The sequence below is a fragment of the Panthera onca genome, chromosome B3 (genome assembly GCF_046562875.1).
Source record: "Panthera onca isolate mPanOnc1 chromosome B3, mPanOnc1 haplotype 2, whole genome shotgun sequence".
Taxonomy (NCBI): Eukaryota; Metazoa; Chordata; class Mammalia; order Carnivora; family Felidae; genus Panthera; species Panthera onca.
In genome coordinates, this window is record NC_138344.1 from 48012757 (window position 1) to 48039378 (window position 26622).

Below are 26622 nucleotides of genomic sequence, written 5' to 3' on the forward strand. Positions count from 1 at the left end.
CCCAGACCAAGATACCTCTAAAAGTTTCCAGGCTCAAAGTAGTTTTTTCAGCAAATTATTTCAAACCTGCAGTGAAGAGCTATTTCTCAAACCACATTATGGGCTTTAGAATGTAGAAAAGTTTGGAAAATTATGCAGTTCATATTACATTAATATATATTCCTGATCCAGGCATATCAAAGAGTATAGGGACATTTTTCTAGTTGAAAAAAAAATACAGTGAATGGTGTTTTGTTTTGTTTTGTTTTGCTAACATTTCCCTGATTTTTAGCCAGATGTCTTTACCGTTGATTGGATTAAACTAAAATTTGTATGGGAGATGGATGCCAGGAAATGTCAACAGTTGATTTGGTTCTATGTGTATTTTTTGTGTGCAAGGTATTAGGATAAACTCTGGAGGAATTCAAAGCTGAGATAATATCTGCCTTCAGTGAGCCTTCTGACTTCTATATAGAATACATAGAGACGAACACAAACTATAATATCATAAAAACACTGTGCCCAGCATCCCAAAGAAAAATAATATATAAGATAAATAAAATAATAAGAAATAATATGCCTTCTAGGAATTTATTTTTAGTGAGGAGATAATGCATGTATCTGAAGTAAAATTAATGATGGGAAAAATAAATGGTATCAGAGGCCCAAAAGAGAGAGATGTATGAATTACAGTGACTTTCTGGAGGAGGTAGGTTTTGAACAGATTAGATAGAGGTAAGTGAAGAAAAAGAAGTGGAACATCCAAGATAATTAACAAATAGGTGGAACAAACAGCTAATATTCCAGATTGGGTGGCTTAAAATCCACTCCTATACTTTTTTGTCTTACTTTGTTATAAAAGCTATAGAGTTAAAACCACATTTCTTTTAGCTAGAATTCTTCATAGGACCTAGGTTATCTTCCAAGTTACTCTCCACCTCAAGGTGTGAAGATAGAAGTGGGCAAAATGAGGTCACAGTCACATGTAGAAGACTGGGTCTTTGGGAGTAGTTTTGGTAGAGTTACCATCATGGAATTTGAGCCATGATGGTTAACTCTACCAAAGACAGATGGTAACCAAGATGGTGGCTGGCTCCTTGGCCATCCTGGAAGTTCTCTCATAACACCTGCTGGCCTGTAGTAAATCCCTTATAGCTTCTGTTACCTGTAAGAAATCTGACCAAACGGCTGTTATTAAGGCAATATTTTGATTGCCTTGAGGATATGGCTTACCTCCTGGAAATCGTGTTTGAATTAGGCAAGGCAGGTTACAGTTGAGAAGGAATTGTATCAGTCCTAATTGGATAGATGATAAAGCAAAAATAGTAAAATGTTACTGACAGTATCTAGGTGCTAGGTAGATGAGTGATCACTGTAAACTTCTATTTTCCAGTTATGTTTGAAATTTTTCATAATGTTAGGAAAATTAAAGCTTGTAGGAAAACACTTGAACTGCTCCAAGTAAATTTGAATTTTCCTGAAAAACTTGTGCTTGTCACTTGTAGATTATTATTCTGAAAAATATTTCCCAGTAATTTGAATCATAATTTCAGGCAAGATTCTAGAATGATTCTTTGTGGGTACAAATTTCACAGACCACAGATTTAATGATCTCAGTTATGCAAAAAAGTTTTTATGTCAGCTCCTTTCAAAATAGATACAAATTAAAATTTAAAAATAAAAGAAGGCAATCCAAAGTAACATGTCCTTTATCCAACTAGTGTTAACAGGGTGAGGGAAAGTGTTATCTTGAAAAGGCTTAATTTTTCAGCTTTATTTCATATTGTAACACTGCACTTAACCAAACTCTATCCACCCTTTCTTTATAAATCTGTTGTAAAGAAACAGTTACTGAATCAATGTTTATACGGATTGTTGTTTAGGAGGAAGCAGAAGAGAAATTAAGAAAGCAAAAGGAGTTGAAACAAGATTTTCTAGAACAAATGGCCCTGAAGGAACTAGTACTCCAGGCTGCAAAAGAGGAAGAGGAGACCTTTAGAAAAGCTACGCTAGCTAAGCTTGCTGAGGATGATCGAACAGAACTGATGAATGCTCAGAAGCAAAGAATGAAGCAGCTAGAACACAGGAGGGCTGTGGAAAAGCTTATTGAAGAGCGTCGCAACCAGTTCCTTGCAGACAAAGTAAGAAAAAGTGTTCATTTTTGTTATCACTGAACAGTAGTCAGCTCATCTATTCATCCACTCAGCATTTAACTGAAACCCTTTTATGTGCCAGGTGATGTTAGATATCTGCTTACTAGTCACATGGCATAGACATTTTCTGACCATTTATTTATGCATCTAGAATGTATTTATTGATGCTTTCTATGTGCTAGACACCGTTTGGTGTTGAGAACATATGTACAGCTAAGTCTATGACATCTATGATTTTATTTTATGGTCTTGGTTAAAGAAAATATATAAAAACAATCATTGTAAAGATATGCCAGGTACACGTGACAATAATTATACAGGTATGGGCATCTTGGTGTGGTAGACAGGGCACAGATCATGAGTGCCCTGGATGCTATTTTAAGGAAGGTGGTCTTTATCCAGGGGAACCCACTGAAAAATTAAGAAAGCTATCTGATAAGATCTGCACTTGGAAAGATGACTTGAGTAGTGGTACTGGGGGTACTGCCTGGAGTGAGACCAGAGACAGGGAGATCAGTTAGGACATTACTACCATCAGTCCATGATAGGTGGGGAAAGCCTGTGCAAATAGAGAAGGGGGCCATGTGAGAGATGTTAGGGAGATAGACTTGATGGGGCTTGCTGACCAGTTAGCTGGGTCTGGAGAGGTGAGAGCAGGATTATGCCTGCTACTACCACTAAATAATACTATTGCTTCCATCTTCAGTGAGTGAGTGGGTGATGTCCTAAAGAAAACAAAGAAAAATAGATTTCAAGGGGGTATATAATTCCATTTTGTCCACATTGATTTTGAGGCCCCAGGGGTTGATTTCTTAGTTGGAAATATGGATTTAAGAGTTGGAGATGGAACTAGGTTTGTGCCTTTGGACACATTGATTTATCTATTTTATGTTTGATTTATAAAACTGAAATAATACTTAATCTGCCACACCAGCTTGTTGTGCTTTAAGAACCAAATAAGAGGGGCACCTAGGTGGCTCAGTCGGTTAAGCGTCCGACTCGGGCTCAAGTCATGATCTCATGGTTCATGATTTCGAGCTCCGCGTCAGGCTCTGTGCTGACAGCTCAGAGCCTGGAGCCTGCTTCACATTCTGTGTCTCCCTCTCTCTCTGACCCTCCCCCACTCACACTGTGTCTCTCTTTCCTTCAAAAATAAATAAACATTAAAAAAATTCAAAAAAAAAGAACCAAATAAGATAACGTATAAGTGCTTTGTAAAGATAAACACTCTAAATATGAAGAGTACAGATTAGGCATAGGGTAAATATTTTAAAATAATTAATATAAGTGGTAGTGTAACAACTAACATTTATTGAGCTTTTACATATGTCATTCAACTATTCTAAGCTCATTTCAAGCAAATAACTTTAACCTTTCAACTCTATGAGTTAGGTAGGTCGGGGTTTTATAGCAAGTAAGTGGCAGAGCTGGAATTAAGTTAATTGATATCCTAATGATGATCTTTTCCAGTATGAGTAGGCAGAAAGAAATCTCAGGATATTCTTGTAATCAATAGATACTGATCTGCTAGGCATTCTGCTGAGTATTGGTGAGAGAACCAAAATAAATACAAGTTAATTCTGGTACTTTCTAGTGTAGTACAAAAAATGGGGTATAGATTCCCAAAACTCTCAATTATATATAAAATTATACTGAGAATACATTTCTTAAATGTACAGTGTACATTTATAGAATTTGGTAGTTATAATTTACCAATTGTGCAATACAGTTGACCCATGAACAACACAGGGGATAAGTAAGGGTGCTGACACCTCCCCCAACCCCCACCCCAAAAATCCACATAAAATTTTTGACTCCTCCAAAACTTAACTAATGGCCTCCTGATGACCAGAAGCCTTCCTGATAACATGAAGAGTCAACTGGCACATGGGGTGCCTGGGTGGCTCAGTCAATTGAGCATCTGACTCTTGATTTCAGCTCACGTCATGATCCTAGGGTTGTGGCACTGAGTCCCACATTGGGCTCTGTGCTGTGCATGGAGCCCTGCTTAAGATATTCTCTCTCTCTCTCTCTCTCTCTCTCTCTCTCTCTCTCTCCCCCACTCCCTCTCCCCGCCTCTGTCCCTCTTCCCAGCTTGTGTTCTCTCTGTAAAATAAAAAAATAAAAAAGATTATCTTATTTTAAAAAAGTCAATTAGCACACATTTTATATACATATTATAAACTATATTCATATAATAAAGTAGCTAGAGAAAACAATCTTATTAAGAAAATCATAAGAGAAAATATCTTTATGGTACCATATTATATTACTGAAAAAAATCTGCAGGTAAGTGGACCCACGCAGTTCAAACCTGTGTTGTTCATGGGTCAACTGTGCATTTATGGCAGAACTATGTGGGTTTTCCTGGAAATACATAAAAGATGAATAAAAGCAGAAGAAGGCTATTCTAAGTTGGCAGCATATGGAATTACCCACAATGAGAAACTTGAGTGATAGAGGAGTTTAGACATGATACAATAGGAAATTGGTGATCACAACATGGTCTTAGGAAGAAGAGAATGTAGTGATTCAAGAGTGAGGTGATGAGTACCTAGAATAGGTTAACAAAGCATGGGAGAAGCAAGAAAGGAAGAGTTTAAATATTTTTAAAGGAATATGAGACTGGTATGTTTTGTTTTGTCTTGTTTTGTTTTGTTGGTGGATCATATAGGGTAGACTGGAGGAAGGAGTCAAAATAACTCCAAGGTTTCAACTAGGAGAACTCAAAGAATACCAAGTGCTGTTATGTTTTGAGTCAGAGAAAAAAGATAATTACTTCAGTTTATATCATGTTGGACTTGAAATAGAAATACAAATTGAAAATATCTTGAAGGCACTTGACTCAGAGGAGCAAAGCTTAGGTCAAGTTTTCCTAAACATACATATCTGGCATTAATTAGCACACAGAGATTCCAAGAATATATTATAATGAGAAACAATCAGAAGGCCAATGATGGAGTCTCAGCGAACATTCTTACTTAGGAGTAGAAGGAGGAGGAAAAAAACAATGACAAGACCAAGAGATGGTCAGAAAGGCAAGAGAATCTGGATGGTTGTAGTCACAGAAAACTAAGCGAGGTCAGCTCTTTTTTTTTTTTTCTGCTCCATGAAGTGGGGAGGTGGGGGGGATACTTGGAGTTCAATTTTTAGGACTCTTCTATTCTTATTCATTTCATGCTTTTGTTCTGATGCCATATTTCTAGCTGTCTAAATGATATAGTTGGAAATTTTGTAGGTGCCTTAGAATTTAGTTTCCAAAAGTGAACATTCCACACAAACTTTTTACAGTTTCTGTAGCCTGAATCTTGGTTAAAGACAGCATATTCAGTCAGTCACCCAAGTCTATGACTTTGAAATCATCCTGGACTTTTCCCCATTCCTATCTAATAATTTTTAGTCAGCCACCAAATTCCATTGACTTCATTTCAGTAATAAGTCTTAAATCCAGTTTCTTTTCTTAATAACTTAGTTCAGACATTTAATACCATTCCTATGGACTACTGAAATTGTTATCTACTGGTCACCATATGACTAGTCCATCTGCTACTAGTTATAATGGGCTTAAAAAATTCATTATGTCCTCCTCGTACTTAAACCTAAGTGGATTCCTACAGCATAAAATCCCAATTCCTTATCTTTGATAAATCAGTCATGATCTACTCTAACCTTTAAGGGTTAACCTTTAAGCACCTAGCATTTTGCTTGACAAGTGGTGAATAATAAATGTTTGTTGAATCAAGGAGGGTGATCAACAGTGTCAGACAAGCAGAGCAGTCAAGGAGGATGAAAATTAGAATTTTGATGAAAATTTGAAATGATCAGAAGGTTTTGAATACTCCTTGCCTAGAAAGAGGTAGAAACAGTGATAGACCGTCCTATCTCATGGCTTACAGAGGTAATTAGAAAGCTCCTAGAAAAGTTAGCAAGGCAACTATAAATGGAAATCACATAAAACCACCTAAAGCATAGATATTTCTACAATTTATGTCTTAATTTTCTTAATTTTTTCTAATGTAAATATTCCTAATATAAAGCTGTGTGCTAAAAGTGTCTGTGAGATTGGGTCACATTTTTCTTGCCCAAGAGCAAGGGTGGATTTTCATGATCATGGAACACATTAATCCTATAAGGTTCTAACTCTGTTTTTTTAGATTTCAGATATATTCCTAAATAGGTAACTACAATTCTGTCTACCTCTAAAAAAATCATATGGTTAGACAAAATATAAAACTCCCCAGGAAAGAGTTACCTAATACCAGCTCTATTGAGTTTGTCTAAATGGACAAATTGGTTTCATACTTTCTATTTACCCTAATTTACTATGAAAGTGTTTATTAGGATAAATATTTAATGTGTTTACCACATCCCAAGTAGAGAAATCTTATATTCTACCCCAACTAGAGACCATACATCATTGGACAAAAATCTAACAACTGACCTTTCCTCACAACGTTTCAGAATCTTTTGCATCTCCTTTTTATAAAGAACAGATCAGTTAGGATTAGGTTTGGCTGCAGGTACAGAGTATCAAATTAATAGTGGCATAGTAGATAGTTTACTATTCTCACATAAAAGTCTAAGGGAATTCAGGGCTGGAATGGAGGCTTTATTCAGCCTTCAGGAACCAGGGTCATCCTAGCATTTCGCTGTGGCTTCTGTAGCCTATACCCTTTATCTTCATGGTCTAAATTGGATCTTCACCCTTCATGTTTCAAGTAGCAGATGGAAGAGTTGAAGAGAGACAAAGTGGGTGTATACGATTGATTCCTGGAATCTGCCATATGACACTTTTGCTTATAGTCCATTGGCAGAAACCAAGTCCTGTTGTGACCACACATGATTATAAGGGAGCCTTAGAAATATAGTCTCAAAACAAATTCAGGTATAACGATTCCATGGCAGATTCTATAACTTTATATCATCTTAGAAAATAAGTAAGAGCCACTCAACTCTTTGATTCAATAACAAGATGGGTAGAGAGTGTAAGTCTTTTCTCAGCTACCAATGCTTCTTCTGATTCTGTAATGCAAATAAGGTAATATCATAGTAGACAAAATAGTCTCATTAGAAGCCATTAAAGGCTTAAGTGGCATTGGATATGGCTGTGTCCTAGCATCCTTCTTTATTTGGTAACTATGAAGAGTTTTGAAGAAATTGTGACCCTAGGAAACTACTTATTGCACAGACCAGCTCAACATTAATACTACTTTAATTCTATGTAGGAATTCATCACTACTTCAGTGGCCTGCCTTTAGCACCCTTCCCTTTCCAATAGATTATTTGGATACAACGCTGTAAGAGTTCTTTTAAGCCCTAAAACTTTTAAAACTGGCCATCTCTTCCATAGCATGTGGCACAGAATTTTGGTGCGGTTACATGAGAGCATTCAGAACTGTTGCCTGAGAAACACTGGTTCTCCTGTTAGAACTCTTGCTGCTACTCCTGTGCTTCATATGGGCTCTTAACATTTTTAACATACATGGAAATATTTATCTTTTAGATATCCCTATTCTGTTTCATCCAGTTTTTGGTTTTGTTTTACACTGAAAGCTGCCTTCAGCAATTGGCATATGGTAAACATTACATAAATATTTGAATTAATTAGGAAGTCCCTTCTTTGTACATTTTTTCCTTGGTGATGAAGATACTGTCCTGAAGACATATACTTGCCTCCCTAAAATCCCAGCCATGCCTATTTTTTTGTATCCTTAAGGGAATAGTGACTGTAAAAAAGAGATTTGTATATATATAATAAATATAAAAGATATATATACTACATAATATTTTCTGAAGTTAGTGTAAAAAATAGTTCAGTTTTATCTAATCCACTGCAAGATGGCTTTATTTGATGACTTCTTAAAAGATTAATGTATTCTGTGACAATAAAATTTCATTTACATTTCCAGCAACGTGAACTGGAAGAATGGCAGTTGCAGCAAAGACGACAAGGATGTATTAATGCAATTATTGAAGAAGAAAGACTAAAGCTTCTCAAAGAACATGCTACAAAATTACTAGGATATCTTCCTAAAGTAAGTGAGATTTAATTCAAGGTATAATCTTCCTAAACTCTAATAATGGGGAAAAAAAACAGAGGGCCTGGGTTTCACTTACTTGTGGCTGTTACAAAGCAGCAGTGGGATCAGAGGCAGTCATTGAACATCTGTCTCTAAAATTAGAGTTGGTCTTGGCACATTCTTTTTTTTTTTTTCTTAATATTTATTTTTGAGAGAGAGACAGAGTACAAGCAGCAAAGAGTCAGAGAGAAAGGAGACACAGAATCTGAAGCAGGCTCCAGGCTCTGAGCTGTCCGCCCAGAGCCTGACTTGGTGCTTGAACTCATGGACTGTGAGAGCATGACTTGAGCTAAAGTCAGAAGCTTAACTGACTGAGCCACCCAGGTACCCCAAATCTTGGCACATTCTTAAAGTAGGAGCTAGATTTACTGAATTTAAATTTTAGAAGTTCTTTTTCCCTTTTGGTGTAGGAAGTCTAAAACTAAACTACCCTAAAGGAACTGTGATACTTTTTGTACAGGAAACTCTTGTAATTGGTAACACTGATAACAGAAACATGCTTGAACCGAGTCCGAGACAGAGCTGCTGTATAATGGGAGGTTATAAGTAGGTACTAAGTAATCTATTTTTAAAAGTACTTCCAGAAGGTAACAGATTTTCATGTATAAGTGGGATACATTCTGACTATAAATGAAGTAACAATGGATTTTCCTAAGCCCCATAAACATCTGGACTCATGTAAATAAAATTTACAACCTTCAAATAGAAATGTCATTTGATATTTTATTCCATTGGAAGAATAAAGTGCTTATTTTGGGTTCAGTCCAGTGCTAAGGAAAGATAAAGGGAAATATATGAGTAATTATTGCTTGTCCACAGGATGTTATAGTCTAATTGGCTGATTGGATTAATGAATATGAAATGATATACTGACAAAAGCTATAAGAAATTCATTTCAAAAAAATTAGACTATAAATTCTGGAGAATCTCAGTTTAGATACTTTTAAAAGGAAATAAATGTGGAGATAAGGAGAGTCTAACAAACCTGTTCTGCCAAAATGATTTTAATCTTTTAGGTCCTAATGGCCCTAAATGACCTAAATTATTCTTTAGCTCCTTTAAATTACATAAGTAAATATTTAACAGCCTTTTATTGTGTACTATAAGGAAAAGAAAAGTAAATAAAAGCATCAAGAATTTCAAAGGGCTTGCTTAAAGGGCATGTAACTCCAAATCTGGAGTCTTTCCTGCAAGACAATGTTTGCTGATCAACCATAGAATGGAGGTGAGAGCCAATCCCATGCATGAATCTGGCAAAGCTCAGTCTCTTAACTCTGACTGCTCTCATACCTTATGAAATTCTCATTCAGCCAATCCAAGCAGTGGTACTTGAGGTAGTAAAATAGAATTCCAGATTCCTATTACAAATTCCTATACTGGAGCTGATAAATAAAATCAGGAAATCAGGTCAAAGATTTCATTATACACAGAGTCATAATTTTCAGAGACTAGTGATATTATATGTAAACCTATGAAATAGATTTCATTATCTTGGAGATAACTTTACAAATTTTTGTAGTCTATATGTTAGTCTTAGAAGCATTTAGTTAAATATTCTGGCATTTGAAGTAACTCACAAAATATTTTTCCTGTAGGGAGTATTTAAAAAGGAGGATGATATTGATATGCTTGGTGAAGAGTTTAGAAAAGTATATCAGAAAAGGAGCGAAATTTGTGAAGAGAAGTGATACCATCAAGATTTGGTAAAACCTGGATTGTTTTGTTTTCACCACTAGATGTCAGTGTGACTTTTGTTTCACAGGTCAGTGATAGAATCCATAATCTATTTGGATTTTGTAAAGCAACTCTGTATTTCATCATTTGTAAACAATTATCTATAAGAAAATATTTGTTTTCTGATAAAATTAAATTGCAGAATATTTTTTATCTATAAAATTAATTGCTATTAGCCAAATTCTTGTTCTTGTACTGATAATTTGAAGAGCTGAGTTACACACCACATTACAACATTTCCTTTATATAAATACAATACAGCCGAACCCAGGAGACTAACTTTTCCATACTACTCCTCCTGCTCAGAGCTTGGTATTTGTGTTTAGGGAAATTATCTTTTTCTTTCTACTATAAGGGAAAAGAATAGTAAAGAGTGAGGAATTTCAAAGTGCTTTATTGTCAATAAGAACTTAAATGACAGTTTATGTGCTAGTACTGTTTTTATTAACTAGAGCTAAATCACCAGAGCATAAAATACTTTATATAAAAGGGCAAGTGGCTCACAATTTTCTAATAATCATCTATCAATTTTGTATCCACCCCAAATCTAAACAGGGAATTTGTTGCAATTGCTTTGATTTCATTATCAAATATCTTATTTATAAAGAGTAAAAATAAATCATTAAAACTTTAAAATGTATATGGGGCACACAGTCAGTTATACAGACTAATTAAAGTAGGTCACTTATCAATTTCCCCATTCAAGTGCCTTCATAAATTCCTCTTCGGTGAAAGACAGCATCTTGGCAGCTTCAATATGCATCTGTGTTTGTAACAAATCAATATTGTTTTAGCATTAAGAGTAGACCACAGGACAACACGCAGTTGATAAAAATGTGTATATAAATATGCTATCAAATGATAAGCTCTGTTGGAATGTGTACTCTAATTCCAATAAACATATTTGAAATAATTACATTCAAGGGTCAGCCTGTAAAAGCCTATTTGTCCATGGTGGTTACTGAATCAACCTGTTGAGAGAACACGTCAGTAGTATTTTAATACATAACCTTTGCAAAAAGGGAAAGTGGCAGAGCCATGGCTTCGAATCTTCTCACCACCAGGTAATTCATGTGTAGAGAAGGGAAGAGTGATTTGGAATCCATTTTCACTCTTCCGTGTTTAAAGAGGCAAACCAATCCAATAAGATAATAGCATATTATACTCTTGTATATACTTTCTATCATTAGGGAGTACCCATACTGTATTTACCAGTCCCATTTTCCACATTACTAATTTACCTGCCTGAAAATATCCATTTGCTTGGATGACATGTTATGTAGAAATCTTATTATGTATGTTCTATAGGTAAAATTTTGCACCTAAGCATATCAAACACATCTAAAAATATCTACAATTTAACTGTGTTTTTTTTTAGAATAGACTCACCTTCTGCCTTTTTAAAACATCAATTAATTTTAACTGCTTCTTGAACCCTATCATTAATTCTCCTTTTTGTTTTTCTAGCTTCTTGTTTTCAGACTTTAATGCTTCAATTTTTTTGTGGTCTTCATTGGCTATATCCTGCACAAGGAAAAACAAATCCCATATAGTCTTCAAATTATAAAAACTATAGTCACTTTGTAATAACTACCTTTAAAATATAAAATTTTTGTAAATCTTCTTTGCATTACTGAAAAACTGACTTTGATAACTCATACATTTTAAGCATTTTAAATATAATTCAGTTCTAATTCCAGTAGTGGCAGAGTAACTTATAATGGACCAAACTCTTCTGAGGGTAACAATAACATATTTGAAGGCACAGATGAGTAATCAATAGTAAGCAGAAAGTGGAGATGATATGATCCTTGAAAAAAGGGAAATAAACTGACTGAGGTCCATATTCAACTGGCTTCTGAGAGCACTTTCCACTTAATGGGTTCACAGGAGATAGACCTCAAGGAAAAAGTAGTTTTACTGGGCTAAGGAATGAAAGAGCAGGGTTGCCAGGGTGGTAGAAATTTCCAGGTGGCAAATCCTGGAAAGAAAAGAGCCCTCAAAATTCCCTCAAATCCTTGGCAGATACCTAGATAGCCCACGTGCAGAGTGAGACCCCTAGGAAAGACAACATGAAAGGCAAGAGCTGTGGTCTAGAGAGCTGGGAAGAGAATTCAGCCAGTGGCCTGACAAGGCAGAGTTTGTAATTTTGGCAAAAATTACCTGAATGAGCTCTGCAGCAATTTCGACAGTGCAGAAAAAATATCTGTGAGCTTTAAGACAGGTCAGTAGAATTTATTTAAGTATGGGAAGATCTTAAAGAAATATTAAAGGAAGTCTTTCATGCAAAAGGACAATGATACCAGAAGGAAATCTGAATCTACATACACATAAAAAAGTACCAGAAATAATAGAATATTAGACTTCTTTTCAAAATAAATCTCTGTAAAAGATAATTAACAGCGATATCACCAAGATTAGGAAGCTCCAGACCCTTCTCCCCCCAACAAATACACAGGGAAACACTGAAGATACAATATACTCCCCAATGTAACGTGAGAACTCTAGAAGCCAATTAAGCAGCAGTAACAACCAAACACCTAACCAACAAAAAGTCACATTCAAAATGATAGGAAATTTTATGGCCTTTATGCTCACCCTTTCCCCTCACTCTCCTGGCCTAGTGGAAAAAAGCCTCTAAATTCATGGGAAAAAGAGTGGAACTTACTTGTGATGTTCTGACTTGTCTGAGGATTGCTTGAGGGACTGTCTTGCCTGACTCAGAGCACTGATGGGAACTGCTACACCTGAGGGCTACTGGGGGTCTGCAGAACCATGAATGCCTAAGGGCAAGAGATTATGGGCAGAGGAATAAAATACAACATCTAAGGCCCTGAGAAGCAGCAGGGCTGAGACTCCTAGGAAATTAAGACGTTTAAATGACAAAAAGAGCTTTAAGACATATAGAAAATAATACAAAATGGTAGCAGGAATTTCCTCCCCATCAGTAATAACTTGAAATGTAAGTGAATTAAAGTCCCCATAGATTGGATTTAAAAAACAAGATCAAGTATATACTGTCTACAAAAGACTCACTTTAGATCTAAGGACATACACAGATTGAAAATGAAAGGATGGAAAAAGATAATCCATGCAAATGGTAAGCACAAGAGGATGGAGGTAGCTACAATAATACCAGACAAAATAGACTTTCAGTCAAAACAGGTACGAGAGACCAAAAAAAGGCCATTATATAATAATAAAAGGCTTAATTCACCAAGGAGCTATAACAATTATATATGCACCCAACATGAGTTCCTAAATATATGAAGCAAACATGGACAGAATTGGTGGGAGAAAAAGAACCACTCTACAGTTACAGTAGACTTCAATACCCCACTTACAATAATGGATAGAACCAGAAAGAAGAGCAATAAGAACAGTACTTGAACAACCCTAAAGACCAACTGGACCCAAAAGACATTAGAACATTACACCCAAGAAAAGCAGAATATATATTTTTCTTAAGTGCACATGGAACATTCTCCAAAATAGACCATTTTAGGCCACAAACAAGTCTTAGGAAATTTTAAAAGATTGAAACCAAAGTGTCTTTCCTGTTCACAGTGAAATGAAACTAGAAATCAATAGCAGAAGGAAAATGGAAAATCCATAAATACATGGGAATTAACATACTTTTAAACAACCAATGGGTCAAAGAAGAAATCACAAGAGAAATTAGAAAAATATCTTCAGATAAATGACGATGAAAACCCAATATAACAAAAGTTATAGGATGCAGTGAGAGCAGTGCTAAGGGGAAAATGAAATGTATAGCTATAAATGCTTACATTAAAAAAGAAGATATCTCAAATCAACAATCTCACTATAACTAGAGAACTAAACCCAAAGCTAGTTGAAAACAGAAAATAAAGCTTAGAGCAGAGATAAATGAAATAGAGAATAAAAAAACAGTAGAGAAAAATCTATGAAACCGAGTTCATTCTTTGTTAAGATCAATAAAATTGACAAACCTTTACCTAGACTAAAAAAAAAAAAAAACCCACGATGACTCAACTAACATCAGAAATGAAAGCAGGGGTCACCTGGGTGGCTCAGTCTGTTAAGTGTCTGACTCATGATTTCGGCTCAGGTCATGATCTCATGCTTGCGAGATCAAGTCCCACATTGGGCCCTGCACTGGGCATGGAGTCTACTTAAACTTCTCTCTCTCCCTCTGCCCCTTCCCTGCTCATGTTTGCTCACTCTCAAAAAAATAATAACAAAAATGAAAAAGGGGATATTGCAACTGATTTTACAGAAACAAAGCCATTTTGGAAGATTTTATTTTTTAATTTTTTTTAATGTTTACAACAGAGTGCAAGTGGGGGAGGGGCAGAAAGCAAGGGAAACACAGTATCAGAAGCAAGCTTCAGGTTCTGAGCTGTCAGCACAGAGCCCAACGTGAGCTCAAACTCACAAACCGTGAGATTATGACCTAGGTGAAGACGTTTAACCAACTGAGCCACCCAGGTGCCCCCATTTTGGGAGATGTTATTATTTATTTATTTATTATTTTTGGAAGATTTTAAATTAATGGGAGAGTAGACATTACAACTGATATCCCAGAAATACAGAAGGTAAGAGAATACTATGAACAGTGGTACACCAATAAATTGGATAACCTAGATGAAACAAATTCCTAGACATTCCCAATCTACTAAAACTGAATGATAAATACGAAATCAGTTCAGGAAATCCAAATAAATCTGTACCTAGTTAGGAGATTGAAGGAGTATTCAAAAACCTTTTAATAAGGTAATCCCTATTCAAAAACCTTTTAACAAGGAAATCCCTGAACTAGATGGCTTCACTGGTGAATTCTACCAAATATTAAAAAAAAAAAAAAAATGAACATGAACCATCTTCAAATTCTTTACCCAAACTGAAGAGAACAAAAACACTTCCAAACTCATTCTATGAAGACAGCATCAGCCTAATACCAAAGCCAGACAAAAATACAACAAAAAAACTACAGACCTATATCCCTCACAAATGCTTACATGAAAATCCTCAACAAAATAATAGCACACAATTCCACAGTACATGAAAAGGACTGTACAGAATGACCAAGGGGGATATACTCCTGGAAGCAAGGATGGTTCAACATAATGAAAATCAATCAATGTAACACTTCACATTAACACAATGAAAGAAACACACAATCCTCTTGAATGATGTCAAAAAAGGATTTGAGAAGATTAAACACGCTTTCATGTTAAAAAACATGAAACAGACAAGGAACAATGATCCTACTTCAACATAATAAAAGCCCCACATGAAAAGCCCACAGCTAATATACTCAGTGGTAAAAGACCAGAAGCTTTTACTCTATTATCAAGAACAAGACAAGGATACCTGCTTTTGCCACTTTATCCAACATAGTACTGGAAGTCTTGGTCAGAGCATCCAGGGAAGAAAAATAATAAAAGGCATCCAAATTAAAAAAAAGAAGAAGAAGAAACATTATTCCTGTTCACAGATAACACATGTATGTGGAAAACCCTAAAGATTCTACATGAAATCAGTTATGTTTTATATACTAACAATGAATATTCCTAAAAAGAAATAACCATTGTACAATAACCATTGTATTGTAACCATACAATAACCATTGTATTCAAAAGAATACAATACTTAGGAATAAACATAACCAACATGAAAGACTTTTACACTGAAAACTTGAAAACTGCTGAAAGTATTTAAATCCAAATAAATGGACAGATATTCTGTGTTTGTGGATTGGAAAGACTTATTTTTATGATGCCAATACTACCCAAAAGATATTTATAGATTCAATGTCATCTCTATCAAAATCCCAACTGTGTTTTTTTACAGAAATGGAAATATCCATCCTAATATTGATATGGAATCTCAAAAGGATATAAATGGTCAAACAATCCTGAAATGAATAACAACGTTGGAGGTCTCATACTTCTGGATTTCAAAACTTATTACAAAGCTACAGTGATCAAAGCAATGTGATACCTTCATAAAAGACATAGACCAATGGAACAGAATGCCCAGAAATAAACACATAAGGACAAATAATTATATTGACAAGAGTGCCAAGACCATTCCCTGGGAACGGACATCCTCTTTAACACACTGTACTTGGAAACTTGGTATCTCCAAGCAAAATAATGAGCTTGTACCTCTATATCATACTATCTACAAAAATTAACTCAAGTTTGGTTAAAGACCTAAATGTAAACCCTAAAATTATTAAAGTATTAGAAGAAAACACAGGGGACATGGTACATGATATTGGATTCAGTTGTGATTTCTTAGGATGCCAAAAGTACAAGCAACCACAAAAAAATTTTAAAAAATACTACATTAAAGGACAAAATCAACAGAGTGAATGGCAAATCTCTGCAAATCATATATCTGACAAGGAATTAATATCCAGAATATGTAAAGAATTCCTACAAATCAGTAACAGAGCACAGTCAACCAATTCAAGTCCTTGCCTATTTTGTAGACCTTTCTCCAAAAAAAGATATACATATGTCTAGCAAGCACAAAAAAGGTGGTCAGTATTACTGTTCATTAGGGAAATGTAAATCAAAGCCACAATGAGAAATAACCCCCTAATAAATATTAGGATGACTACTATAAAAAAAATAAAACAAAAACCACAAAAAATAACTGCTGGTGAAAATACAGAGAAACTAGAACCCTCATGCACCATTGGTGAGGATGTAAAATGAGACCGCTCCTGTGGAAAAGCAGTATGGTTGTTTCCTGAAAAATTAATAAGTATTTGCCATATGATCCAGCAATTCCACATCTGGATATATACCCAAGAAAACTGAAACCAGGGTTAAAAAGAGTAATTGTACACTCATGTTCATAGCAGTCAGTTAAGCAGCCAACTTGATTTCGGCTCAGGTCATGATCTCATGGTTCAAGGGTTCGAGCCCTAGGTCAGGCTCTGTGCTGACATTGCAGAGCCTGCTTGGGATTCTCTCTCTCTCCCTCTCTTTCTTAAGCAACCATCAGCTTCATAAGACTATGATAAAGGTAGAAGATGTTATATATACACCTAATGATAACCATAAATCAGAAAACAGTAAAAAATATGCAAAGAATAAAGAGAAAGGAATCCAAGTATATCACTAAAGAAAATCAGCAAACCATGAAAGAGAGCAAGACAAAAGTCAGAGAAAAACTACAAAAAAATCCTACAAAACAAGTAACAAAAGGACAATAAATACATACCTATCAATAATTACTTTGAATGTAAATGGACTAAATACTCCAATGGAAACACAGGATGACAAAGTGGGTAACAACAAAATCCATCTATATGCTGCCTATAAGAGACTCATTTTAGACCTAAAAATACCTGCAGATTGAAAGTGAGGAGATAGAGAAATATTTATTTTGTAAATGGATGTCAAAAGAAAGCTGGGATAGCAGTACTTAGACAAAATAGACTTAAAACACTGTAACATAAAGCAAAGAACACTATATATAATAAAGGGGACAATCCAAGAAGAAGATACAATAATTGAAAATATTTGTACACCTAGCATGGAAGAACCCAGATCCATAAAACAGTTAAAGACAAACATAAGGGAACTAATCAATAGTAACACAATAATAGTAGGGGACTTTAACATCCCACTTACATCAATGGACAGGTCATCTAAACAAAAAATCAACAAAGAAATAGTGGCTTTGAATGACACAGGAGACTAAATGGACTTAACAGATACATTCAAAACATCCTAAAATAGCAGAATACACTTTCTTTTCAAGCACACATGGAACATTCTCCAGAACAGACCACATATTAGGGCACAAAACAAGTCTCAACAGAATTTAAAAGATCAAAGTCACACCATACATCTTTTCTGACCACAGTGCTATGAAACTAGAAATCAATCACAAGAGAAAATCTGGAAAGAACACAAATATCTAGAGGTTAAATAATAGGCTACTAAAAAATGAATGTGTCAACCAAGGTATCAAAGAAGAAATAAAAAATTACATGTAAACAAATGAAAATGAAAACACAACAGTACAAACTCTTTGGGGTATAGCAGAAGTGTTTCTAAAAGGGAAGTTTAGGGGCGCCTGGGTGGCTCAGTCGGTTAAGTGTCTGACTTCGGCTCAGGTCATGATCTTGCGGTCTGTGAGTTCAAGCCCCGCATTGGGCTCTGTGCTGACAGCTCAGAGCCTGGAGCCTGTTTCGGATTCTGTGTCTCCCTCTCTCTCTGACCCTCCCCCATTCATGCTCTGTCTCTCTCTGTCTCAAAAATAAATAAACGTTAAAAAAAAATGTTAAAAAAAAAAGGAAGTTTACATAAATACAGGCCTATCTCAACAAACATAAAAAGTCTTAAATAAACAATCTAACCTTACACCTAAAGGAGCGAGAAAAAAAAAAGACCAAACAAAACCCAAAACCAAAAGAAGAAAATAATAAATGTTACAGCAGAAATAAATGATATAGAGACTATAAAAATTATAGAACAGATCAATGACACCAGGAGCTGGTTCTTTGAAAAGATCAACAAGATTGATAAACCTCCAGGGAGACCCATCAAAAAAAAAAAAAAAAAAAAAAAAAAAAGAGGACTCAAACAAAATCATAAATGAAAGGAAAAATGACAACCAACACCATAAAAAGAATTTTAAGAGAGTATTATGAGAAACTATATGCCAACAAATTGGACAACCTAGAAGAAATGGATAAATTCCTAGAAACAAATAACCTACCAAAACTGAAAGAAATAGAAAATTTGAACAGAATGATTACCAGCAATGAAATTGAACTAGTCAAAAAACTTCCAACAAACAAAAGTCCAGAACCAGACAGCTTCTCAGGCAAATTCTATTGAACATATTTTATTTTTTAATCTTTATTAATTTATGTTGAGATAGAATCCCAAGAAGGCTCCATGGTCAGCATGAAGCCTAATGCAGGGCTTGATCCCACAAATCATGAGATCACGACCTAAGCTGAAATTGAGAGCCAGATGCTTAACTGACTGAGCCACCGAGGTGCCCCAAATTCTATCAAACATTTAAAGAAGAGTTAATATCAAGTCTCCTCAAACTATCCCAATAAACATAATAGGAAGAAAAACTTCCAAATTCATTCTATGGGATTAGTATTACTCTGATACCAACACTAGATAAAACCACCACAGACACACACACACACAAACCCACAAAGAACTACAGGCCAATATCTCTGATGAACACAGATGCAAAACTCCTCATCACAATGTTAGTAAACTGAATCCAGTAATACATTTAAAAAAATCATTCATCATGATCAAGTGGGATTTATTCCTGGGATTCAAGGGTGGTTTAATATTCATAAATCTCTCAACATGATAGAGCACATCACTAACAGGATACAAACCATATGATCATTTCCAAAAAGCTTTTGACAAAGTACAACATGCTTCATGATAAAAACAAAAAACTCAACGAATTAGGTTTAGAGGGAACATAACTAAACATAATAAAGACCTTATATTGAAATCCCACAGCATATATCCTACTCAGTGGTGAAAAACTGAGAGCTTTTCCCCTAAGGTCAGGAGTAACACAAGGATGTCCACTCTCATCACTTTTATTCACCATAGAACTAGAAGTCCTAGCCACAGCAATCAGACAACAAAAAGAAATAAAAGGCATCCAAATTGGTAAGGAAGAAGTAAAACTTTCACTATGTGCAGATGACATGATACTCTATATAGGAAACCCTAAAAAGTTCGCCAGAAAATTACTAGCACTGATAAATGAGTTAAGTTGAGGGATACAAAACCAACGTATAGAAATCTCTTGCATTTTTATACACTAATAATGAAGCAGCAGAAAGAGAAATTAAGCAAGGAATCCCATTACAGTTGCACCAAAAATAATAAAATACCTAGGAATAAACCTAACCAAAGAGGTAAAAGACTTGTACTCTGAAAACTATGAAACACTGATGAAAAAATTGGACATGACACAAAGAAATGGAAAGATATAATAAACATGGTCATGAAATGGGAGAACGAATACTGTTAAAATGTCCTTACTACCAAGCAATCTACAGATTAAATTCAATCCCTATCAAAATACCAACAGCACTTTTCACAGAACTAGAATAAACAATCCTAAAATTTGTATGGAACCATAAAAGACCCCAAGTAGCCAAATCAATCCTGAAAAAGAGAAACAAAACTAGAGGGAAGTATTACAATTCCAGTCTTCAAGTCATATTACAAAGCTCAAGTAATCAAAACAGTATGGTACTGGCACAAAACAGATTAATAGAACAGAGTATAGAGCCCCCAATAAACCCACAATTATATGGTCAATTAATCCTCAACTAAGGAGGAAAGAATATGCAATGGGAAAAAGTGTCTTTAACAAATGGAGTTGGAAAAACTGGACAGCTACATGTGAAAGAATGAAACTGGACCACTTTCTTATACCATACATAAAAATAAATTCAAAATGGATTAAACATGAGACCTGAAACGATGAAAAAAACCTAGAAGAGCAGCAGTAATTCCTGTGACATCAGCTATAGCAATATTTTTTCTAGAGATGTCTCCTGAGGAAAGGGAAATAAAGCTTAAAAAATAACTATTAGGATCACATCAAAATAAAAACCTTCTGCACAGTGAAGTAAACAATGAACAAAACTAAAATGCAACCTACTGAATGGGAGAAAGTATTTGCAAATGGCCTATCCTATAAAGGGTTAATATCCAAAATATATAAAGAACTTCTACAACTCAACACCCAAAACCAAATAATCCAAAAATGGGCCAAAGACATGAATAGACATTTCTTCAAAGACATACAGATGACCAAAAGACATGAAAAGATGCTCAAAATCACTCATCATCAGGAAAATGCAAATCAAACCACAAGAGGTATCACCTCATACATGCCAGAATGGCTAAAATCAAAAACACAAGAAACAACAAGTGTTGGTGAGGATGTGGAGAAAAAGGAACCCTCAATGCACTGTTGGTGGGAATGCAAGCAGGTGCAGCCTCTCTGGAAAACAGTATGGAGGTTCCTCAACAATTTCAAGATAGAAATACCATATGATCCAGTAGCTCCACTACTCAATATTTACCCAAAGAACATGAAAAGAATAATTCAAAAAGATATATATGCATCCCTCTGGTTATTTAAAATAACCAAATAGGTAAGCAGCTCAAGTGTCCATCAACAGATGAAAGGATAAAGAAGCAGTGCATATACACAATGGAGTATTATTAAGCCACAAAAAGAATGAAATCTTGCCATTTGCAACACCATGGATGGAGCTAGAGAATATAATGCTAAGTGAAATAAGTCAGAGAAAGACAAATACCTTATGCTTTCACTCATATGTGGAATTTAAAAAACAAAATAAATGAGCATAAGAGAGAAAGAGAGAATGAAAGAGAGAGAGAAACTAAGAGTGAACTATAGAGAACTGATGGTTAACAGAGAGGTGAGTAGGGCAATGGGTGAAATAGGTGATGGGGATTAAGAATACGTTTATCAGATATGTGAGTACAGAAAATGTTTAAAATTGTTCAATCAGTATATTGTTTACCTTTAATATAACCTTGTATGTTAACTATAACTGAATTAAAATAAAAAACTTAAAAAAACAAAAACAAACACAAATTCATTATATGTCCACCATGAATTAAATTAGAAATCAGTAAAAAAAGTATCTGGAAAAATTACCAAATATTTGTAAATGAAACAACAAGTTTCTAAATAACTCATAAGTAAAAAAGAAATCAAAAGGAAAATTAGACAGTATGTGAATAGAATGAAAATGAAAAAATGACAAATCAAAATTTGTAGCTAAAAGAATGCATAGAAGAAAATTTACAATGTTAAATGCTTATATTAGAAAAGAAAGGGTTCAAATCAACAGATTCTGTTCCCATTTTAAGTAACTAGAAAAAGAACAAATTGAACCCAATTAAAGAGAGAGAAGGAAATAACAAATAGAAATCAATAAAAGAGAAAACTGAGGAAAAATAAATAAAAACCGATTTAGTAAGGTTCTAGTAAGGCTGATCAAGATGATACAAATTACCAATATCAAGAATAAGGAGAAAAAGAAATCTATGAGAATGTGGGAAGAACATCAATATAAATTCTCTAGTTATTCAAAGGACAATAAAGGAATAACAAAAAAAATTATATGCCGATAAATTTGACAACATAGGTAAAATGTAAAGATTCTGGATTTCAGGGATGATGGTGACGTAGGAGGATGCTGGGCTCACCACCTCCTGCTGACCACTTATATTCCACCTACACCTGCCTAAATAACCCAGAAAACCGCCAGAGGATTAGCAGAACGGAGTCTCCGGAGCCAAGTGCAGACGAGAGGCCCACGGAAGAGAGTAGGAAGGGCGGCAAGGCGGTGCATGCTACACAGACTGGCGGGAGGGAGCCGGGGCAGAGGGGCAGCCTGCCGGCCAAGCAGAGCCCCCGAGTCTGGCTTGCAAAAGCGGAGGGGCCAGAGGGAGTATGTTCCGACAGCAAGTGGGACTTAACATCTGGGAGGTTATAAGTTAACAGCTCTGCTCAGAAAGTGGGAAGGCTGGAGGACAACGGGAGGGAGAGTTGCTGAGCCCCTGATGACAGAGCTCAGTTTGGCGGGGAACAAAGGCGCTCGCCAGCACCATCTCCCTTGCCCATCCCCCAGCCAAAATCCCAAAGGGAACCGGTTCCTGCCAGGGAACTTGCTTGCACTGCACAAACACCCAACGCTGTGCTTCTGTGGAGCCACCCCTCTGGCGGTGGGTCTGACTCCCTCCCGCTGCCACAGGGCCCCTCCTAAAGCGGATCACGAAGGAGAATTGAGCTAAGCCTGCCCCTCCCGCCCCCGCCGCCGCCCCCGTGCACCTTGCCTATCCACCCCAGCTAATACGCCAGATCCCCAGCACCACAAGCCTGGCAGTGTGCAAGTAGCCCAGACGGGCCACGCCACCCCACAGTGAATCCTGCCCCTAGGAGAGGGGAAGAGAAGGCACACACCAGTCTGACTGTGGCCCCAGTGGTGGGCAGGGGGCAGACATCAGGTCTGACTGCGGCCCCGCCCACCAACTCCAGTTATTCAAGACAGCATAGGGGAAGTGCCCTGCAGGTCCGCACCACTCCAGGGACTATCCAAAATGACCAAAGGGAAGAATTCCCCTCAAAAGAATCTCCAGGAAATAACAACAGCTAACGAACTGATCAAAAAGGATTTGAACAATATAACAGAAAGTGAATTTAGAATAATAGTCATAAAATTAATCGCTGGGCTTGAAAACAGTATAGAGGACAGCAGAGAATCTACTGCTATAGAGATCAAGGGACTAAGGAAGAGTCAGGAGGAACTAAAAAACGCTATAAACGAGCTGCAAAATAAAATGGAAACGACCATGGCTCGGATTGAAGAGGCAGAGGAGAGAAGAGGTGAACTAGAAGATAAAATTATGGAAAAAGAAGAAGCTGAGACAAAGAGAGATAAAAAAATCCAGGAGTATGAGGGGAAAATTAGAGAAATAAGTGATGCACTAAAGAGAAATAATATACGCATAATTGGTATCCCAGAGGAGGAAGAGAGAGGGAAAGGTGCTGAAGGGGTACTTGAAGAAATAATAGCTGAGAACTTCCTTGAAGTGGGGAAGGAAAAAGGCATTGAAATCCAAGAGGCACAGAGAACTCCCTTCAGACGTAACTTGAATCGATCTTCTGCACGACATATCATAGTGAAACTGGCAAAATACAAGGATAAAGAGAAAATTCTGAAAGCAGCGAGGGATAAACGTGCCCTAATATATAAAGGGAGACCTATAAGACTCGTGACTGATCTCTCTTCTGAAACTTGGCAGGCCAGAAAGGAATGGCAGGAGATCTTCAATGTGATGAACAGGAAAAATATGTAGCTGAGAATCCTTTATCCAGCAAGTCTGTCATTTAGAATAGAAGGAGAGATAAATGTCTTCCCAAACAAACAAAAACTGAAGGAATTTGTCACCACGAAACCAGTCCTACAAGAGATCCTAAGGGGGCTCCTGTGAGACAAAGTACCAGAGACATCACTACAAGGATAAAACATACAGACATCACAATGACTCTAAACCAATATCTTTCTATAATAACACTGAATGTAAATGGACTAAATGCTCCAACCAAAAGACATAGGATATCAGAATGGATAAAAAAAACAAGACCCATCTATTTGCTGTCTACAAGAGACTCATTTTAGACCTGAGGACACCTTCAGATTGAGAGTGAGGGGATGGAGAACTATTTATCATGCTCCTGGAAGTCAAAAGAAAGCTGGAGTAGCCATACTTATATCAGACAAACTAGACTTTAAATTAAAGGCTGTAACAAGAGATGAAGAAGGGCATTATATAATAATTACAGGGTCTATCTATCAGGAAGAGCTAACAATTATAAATGTCTATGTGCCGAATACGGGAGCCCCCAAATACATAAAACAATTACTCATAAACATAAGCAACCTTATTGATAAGAATGTGGTAATTGCAGGGGACTTTAACACTCCACTTACAGCAATGGATAGATGATCTAGACACACGGTCAATAAAGAAACAAGGGCCCTGAATGGTACATTGGATCAGATGGACTTTACAGATATATTTAGAACTCTGCATCCCAAAGCAACAGAATATACTTTCTTCTCGAGTGCACATGGAACCTTCTCCAAGATAGATCACATACTGGGTCACAAAACAGCCCTTCATAAGTATACAAGAATTGAAATCATACCATGCATACTTTCAGACCACAACGCTATGAAGCTTGAACTCAACCACAGGAAAAAGTCTGGAAAACCTCCAAAAGCATGGAGGTTAAAGAACACCCTACTAAAGAATGAGTGCGTCAACCAGGCAATTAGAGAAGAAATTAAAAAATATATGGAAACAAACGAAAATGAAAATACAACAATCCAAAAGCTTTGGGATGCAGCGAAGGCAGTCCTGAGAGGAAAATACATTGCAATCCAGGCCTATCTCAAGAAACAAGAAAAAACCCAAATACAAAATCTAACAGCACACCTAAAGGAAATAGAAGCAGAACAGCAAAGACAGCCTAAACCCAGCAGAAGAAGAGAAATAATAAAGATCAGAGCAGAAATAAACAATATAGAATCTAAAAAAACTGTAGAGCAGATCAATGAAACCAAGAGTTGGTTTTTTGAAAAAATAAACAAAATTGATAAACCTCTAGCCAGGCTTCTCAAAAAGAAAAGGGAGATGACCCAAATAGATAAAATCATGAATGAAAATGGAATTATTACAACCAATCCCTCAGAGATACAAGCAATTATCAGGGAATACTATGAAAAATTATATGCCAACAAACTGGACAACCTGGAAGAAATGGACAAATTCCTAAACATCCACACGCTTCCAAAACTCAATCAGGAGGAAATAGAAAGCTTGAACAGACCCATAACCAGCCAAGAAATTGAATCAGTCATCAAAAATCTCCCAACAAATAAGAGTCCAGGACCAGATGGCTTCCCTGGGGAGTTCTACCAGACGTTTAAAGCAGAGATAATACCGATCCTTCTCAAGCTATTCCAAAAAATAGAAAGGGAAGGAAAACTTCCAGACTCATTCTATGAAGCCAGTATTACTTTGATTCCTAAACCAGACAGAGACCCAGTAAAAAAAGAGAACTACAGGCCAATATCCCTGATGAATATGGATGCAAAAATTCTCAATAAGATACTAGCAAATCGAATTCAACAGCATATAAAAAGAATTATTCACCATGATCAAGTGGGATTCATTCCTGGGGTGCAGGGCTGGTTCAACATTCGCAAATCAATCAACATGATACATCACATTAAGGAAAGAAAAGATAAGAACCATATGATCCTGTCAATCGATGCAGGAAAGACATTTGACAAAATCCAGCACCCTTTCTTAATAAAAACCCTCAAGAAAGTCGGGATAGAAGGAACATACTTAAACATCATAAAAGCCATTTATGAAAAGCCCACAGCTAACATCATCCTCAATAGGGAAAAACTGAGAGCTTTCTCCCTGAGATCAGGAACACGACAGGGATGTCCACTCTCACCGCTGTTGTTTAACATAGTGTTGGAAGTTCTAGCATCAGCAATCAGACAACAAAAGGAAATCAAAGGCATCAAAACTGGCAAAGATGAAGTCAAGCTTTCTTTGCAGATGACATGATACTATACATGGAAAATCCGATAGACTCCACCAAAAGTCTGCTAGAACTGATACATGAATTCAGCAAAGTTGCAGGATACAAAATCAATGTACAGAAATCAGTTGCATTCTTATACACTAATAATGAAGCCACAGAAAGACAAATAAAGAAACTGATCCCATTCACAATTGCACCAAGAAGCATAAAATACCTAGGGATAAATCTAACCAAAGATGTAAAAGATCTGTATGCTGAAAACTATAGAAAGCTTATGAAGGAAATTGAAGAAGATATAAAGAAATGGAAGAACATTCCCTGCTCATGGATTGGAAGACTAAATATTGTCAAAATGTCAATACTACCCAAAGCTATCTACACATTCAATGCAATCCCAATCAAAATTGCTCCAGCATTCTTCTCGAAACTAGAACAAGCAATCCTAAAATTCATATGGAACCACAAAAGGCCCCGAATAGCCAAAGTAATTTTGA

At 36.1% G+C, this 26622-nt stretch overlaps 2 protein-coding genes across 3 annotated transcripts in view; one reads left to right on the forward strand and one right to left on the reverse strand.

Moving 5' to 3' along the window:
* Window positions 1–10869, forward strand: part of MNS1 (meiosis specific nuclear structural 1) — a 47767-nt gene extending 36898 nt beyond the window's left edge. The window contains exons 8-10 of the mRNA XM_060618449.3: window positions 1863–2120; window positions 8042–8167; window positions 9808–10869. Of these exons, the coding sequence (XP_060474432.3) occupies window positions 1863–2120; window positions 8042–8167; window positions 9808–9900 (477 nt within the window). The 3' untranslated portion in view covers window positions 9901–10869. The remainder of the gene's footprint in view (window positions 1–1862; window positions 2121–8041; window positions 8168–9807) is intronic.
* TEX9 (testis expressed 9) overlaps window positions 10321–26622 on the reverse strand; it is a 63752-nt gene continuing 47450 nt past the window's right edge. For both annotated transcript variants that reach the window (XM_078448637.1, XM_078448638.2), the window contains 2 exons: window positions 11336–11470; window positions 10321–10709 (listed from right to left, as the gene is read on the reverse strand). In XM_078448637.1, the coding sequence (XP_078304763.1) occupies window positions 10635–10709; window positions 11336–11470 (210 nt within the window). In that variant the 3' untranslated portion in view covers window positions 10321–10634. The remainder of the gene's footprint in view (window positions 10710–11335; window positions 11471–26622) is intronic.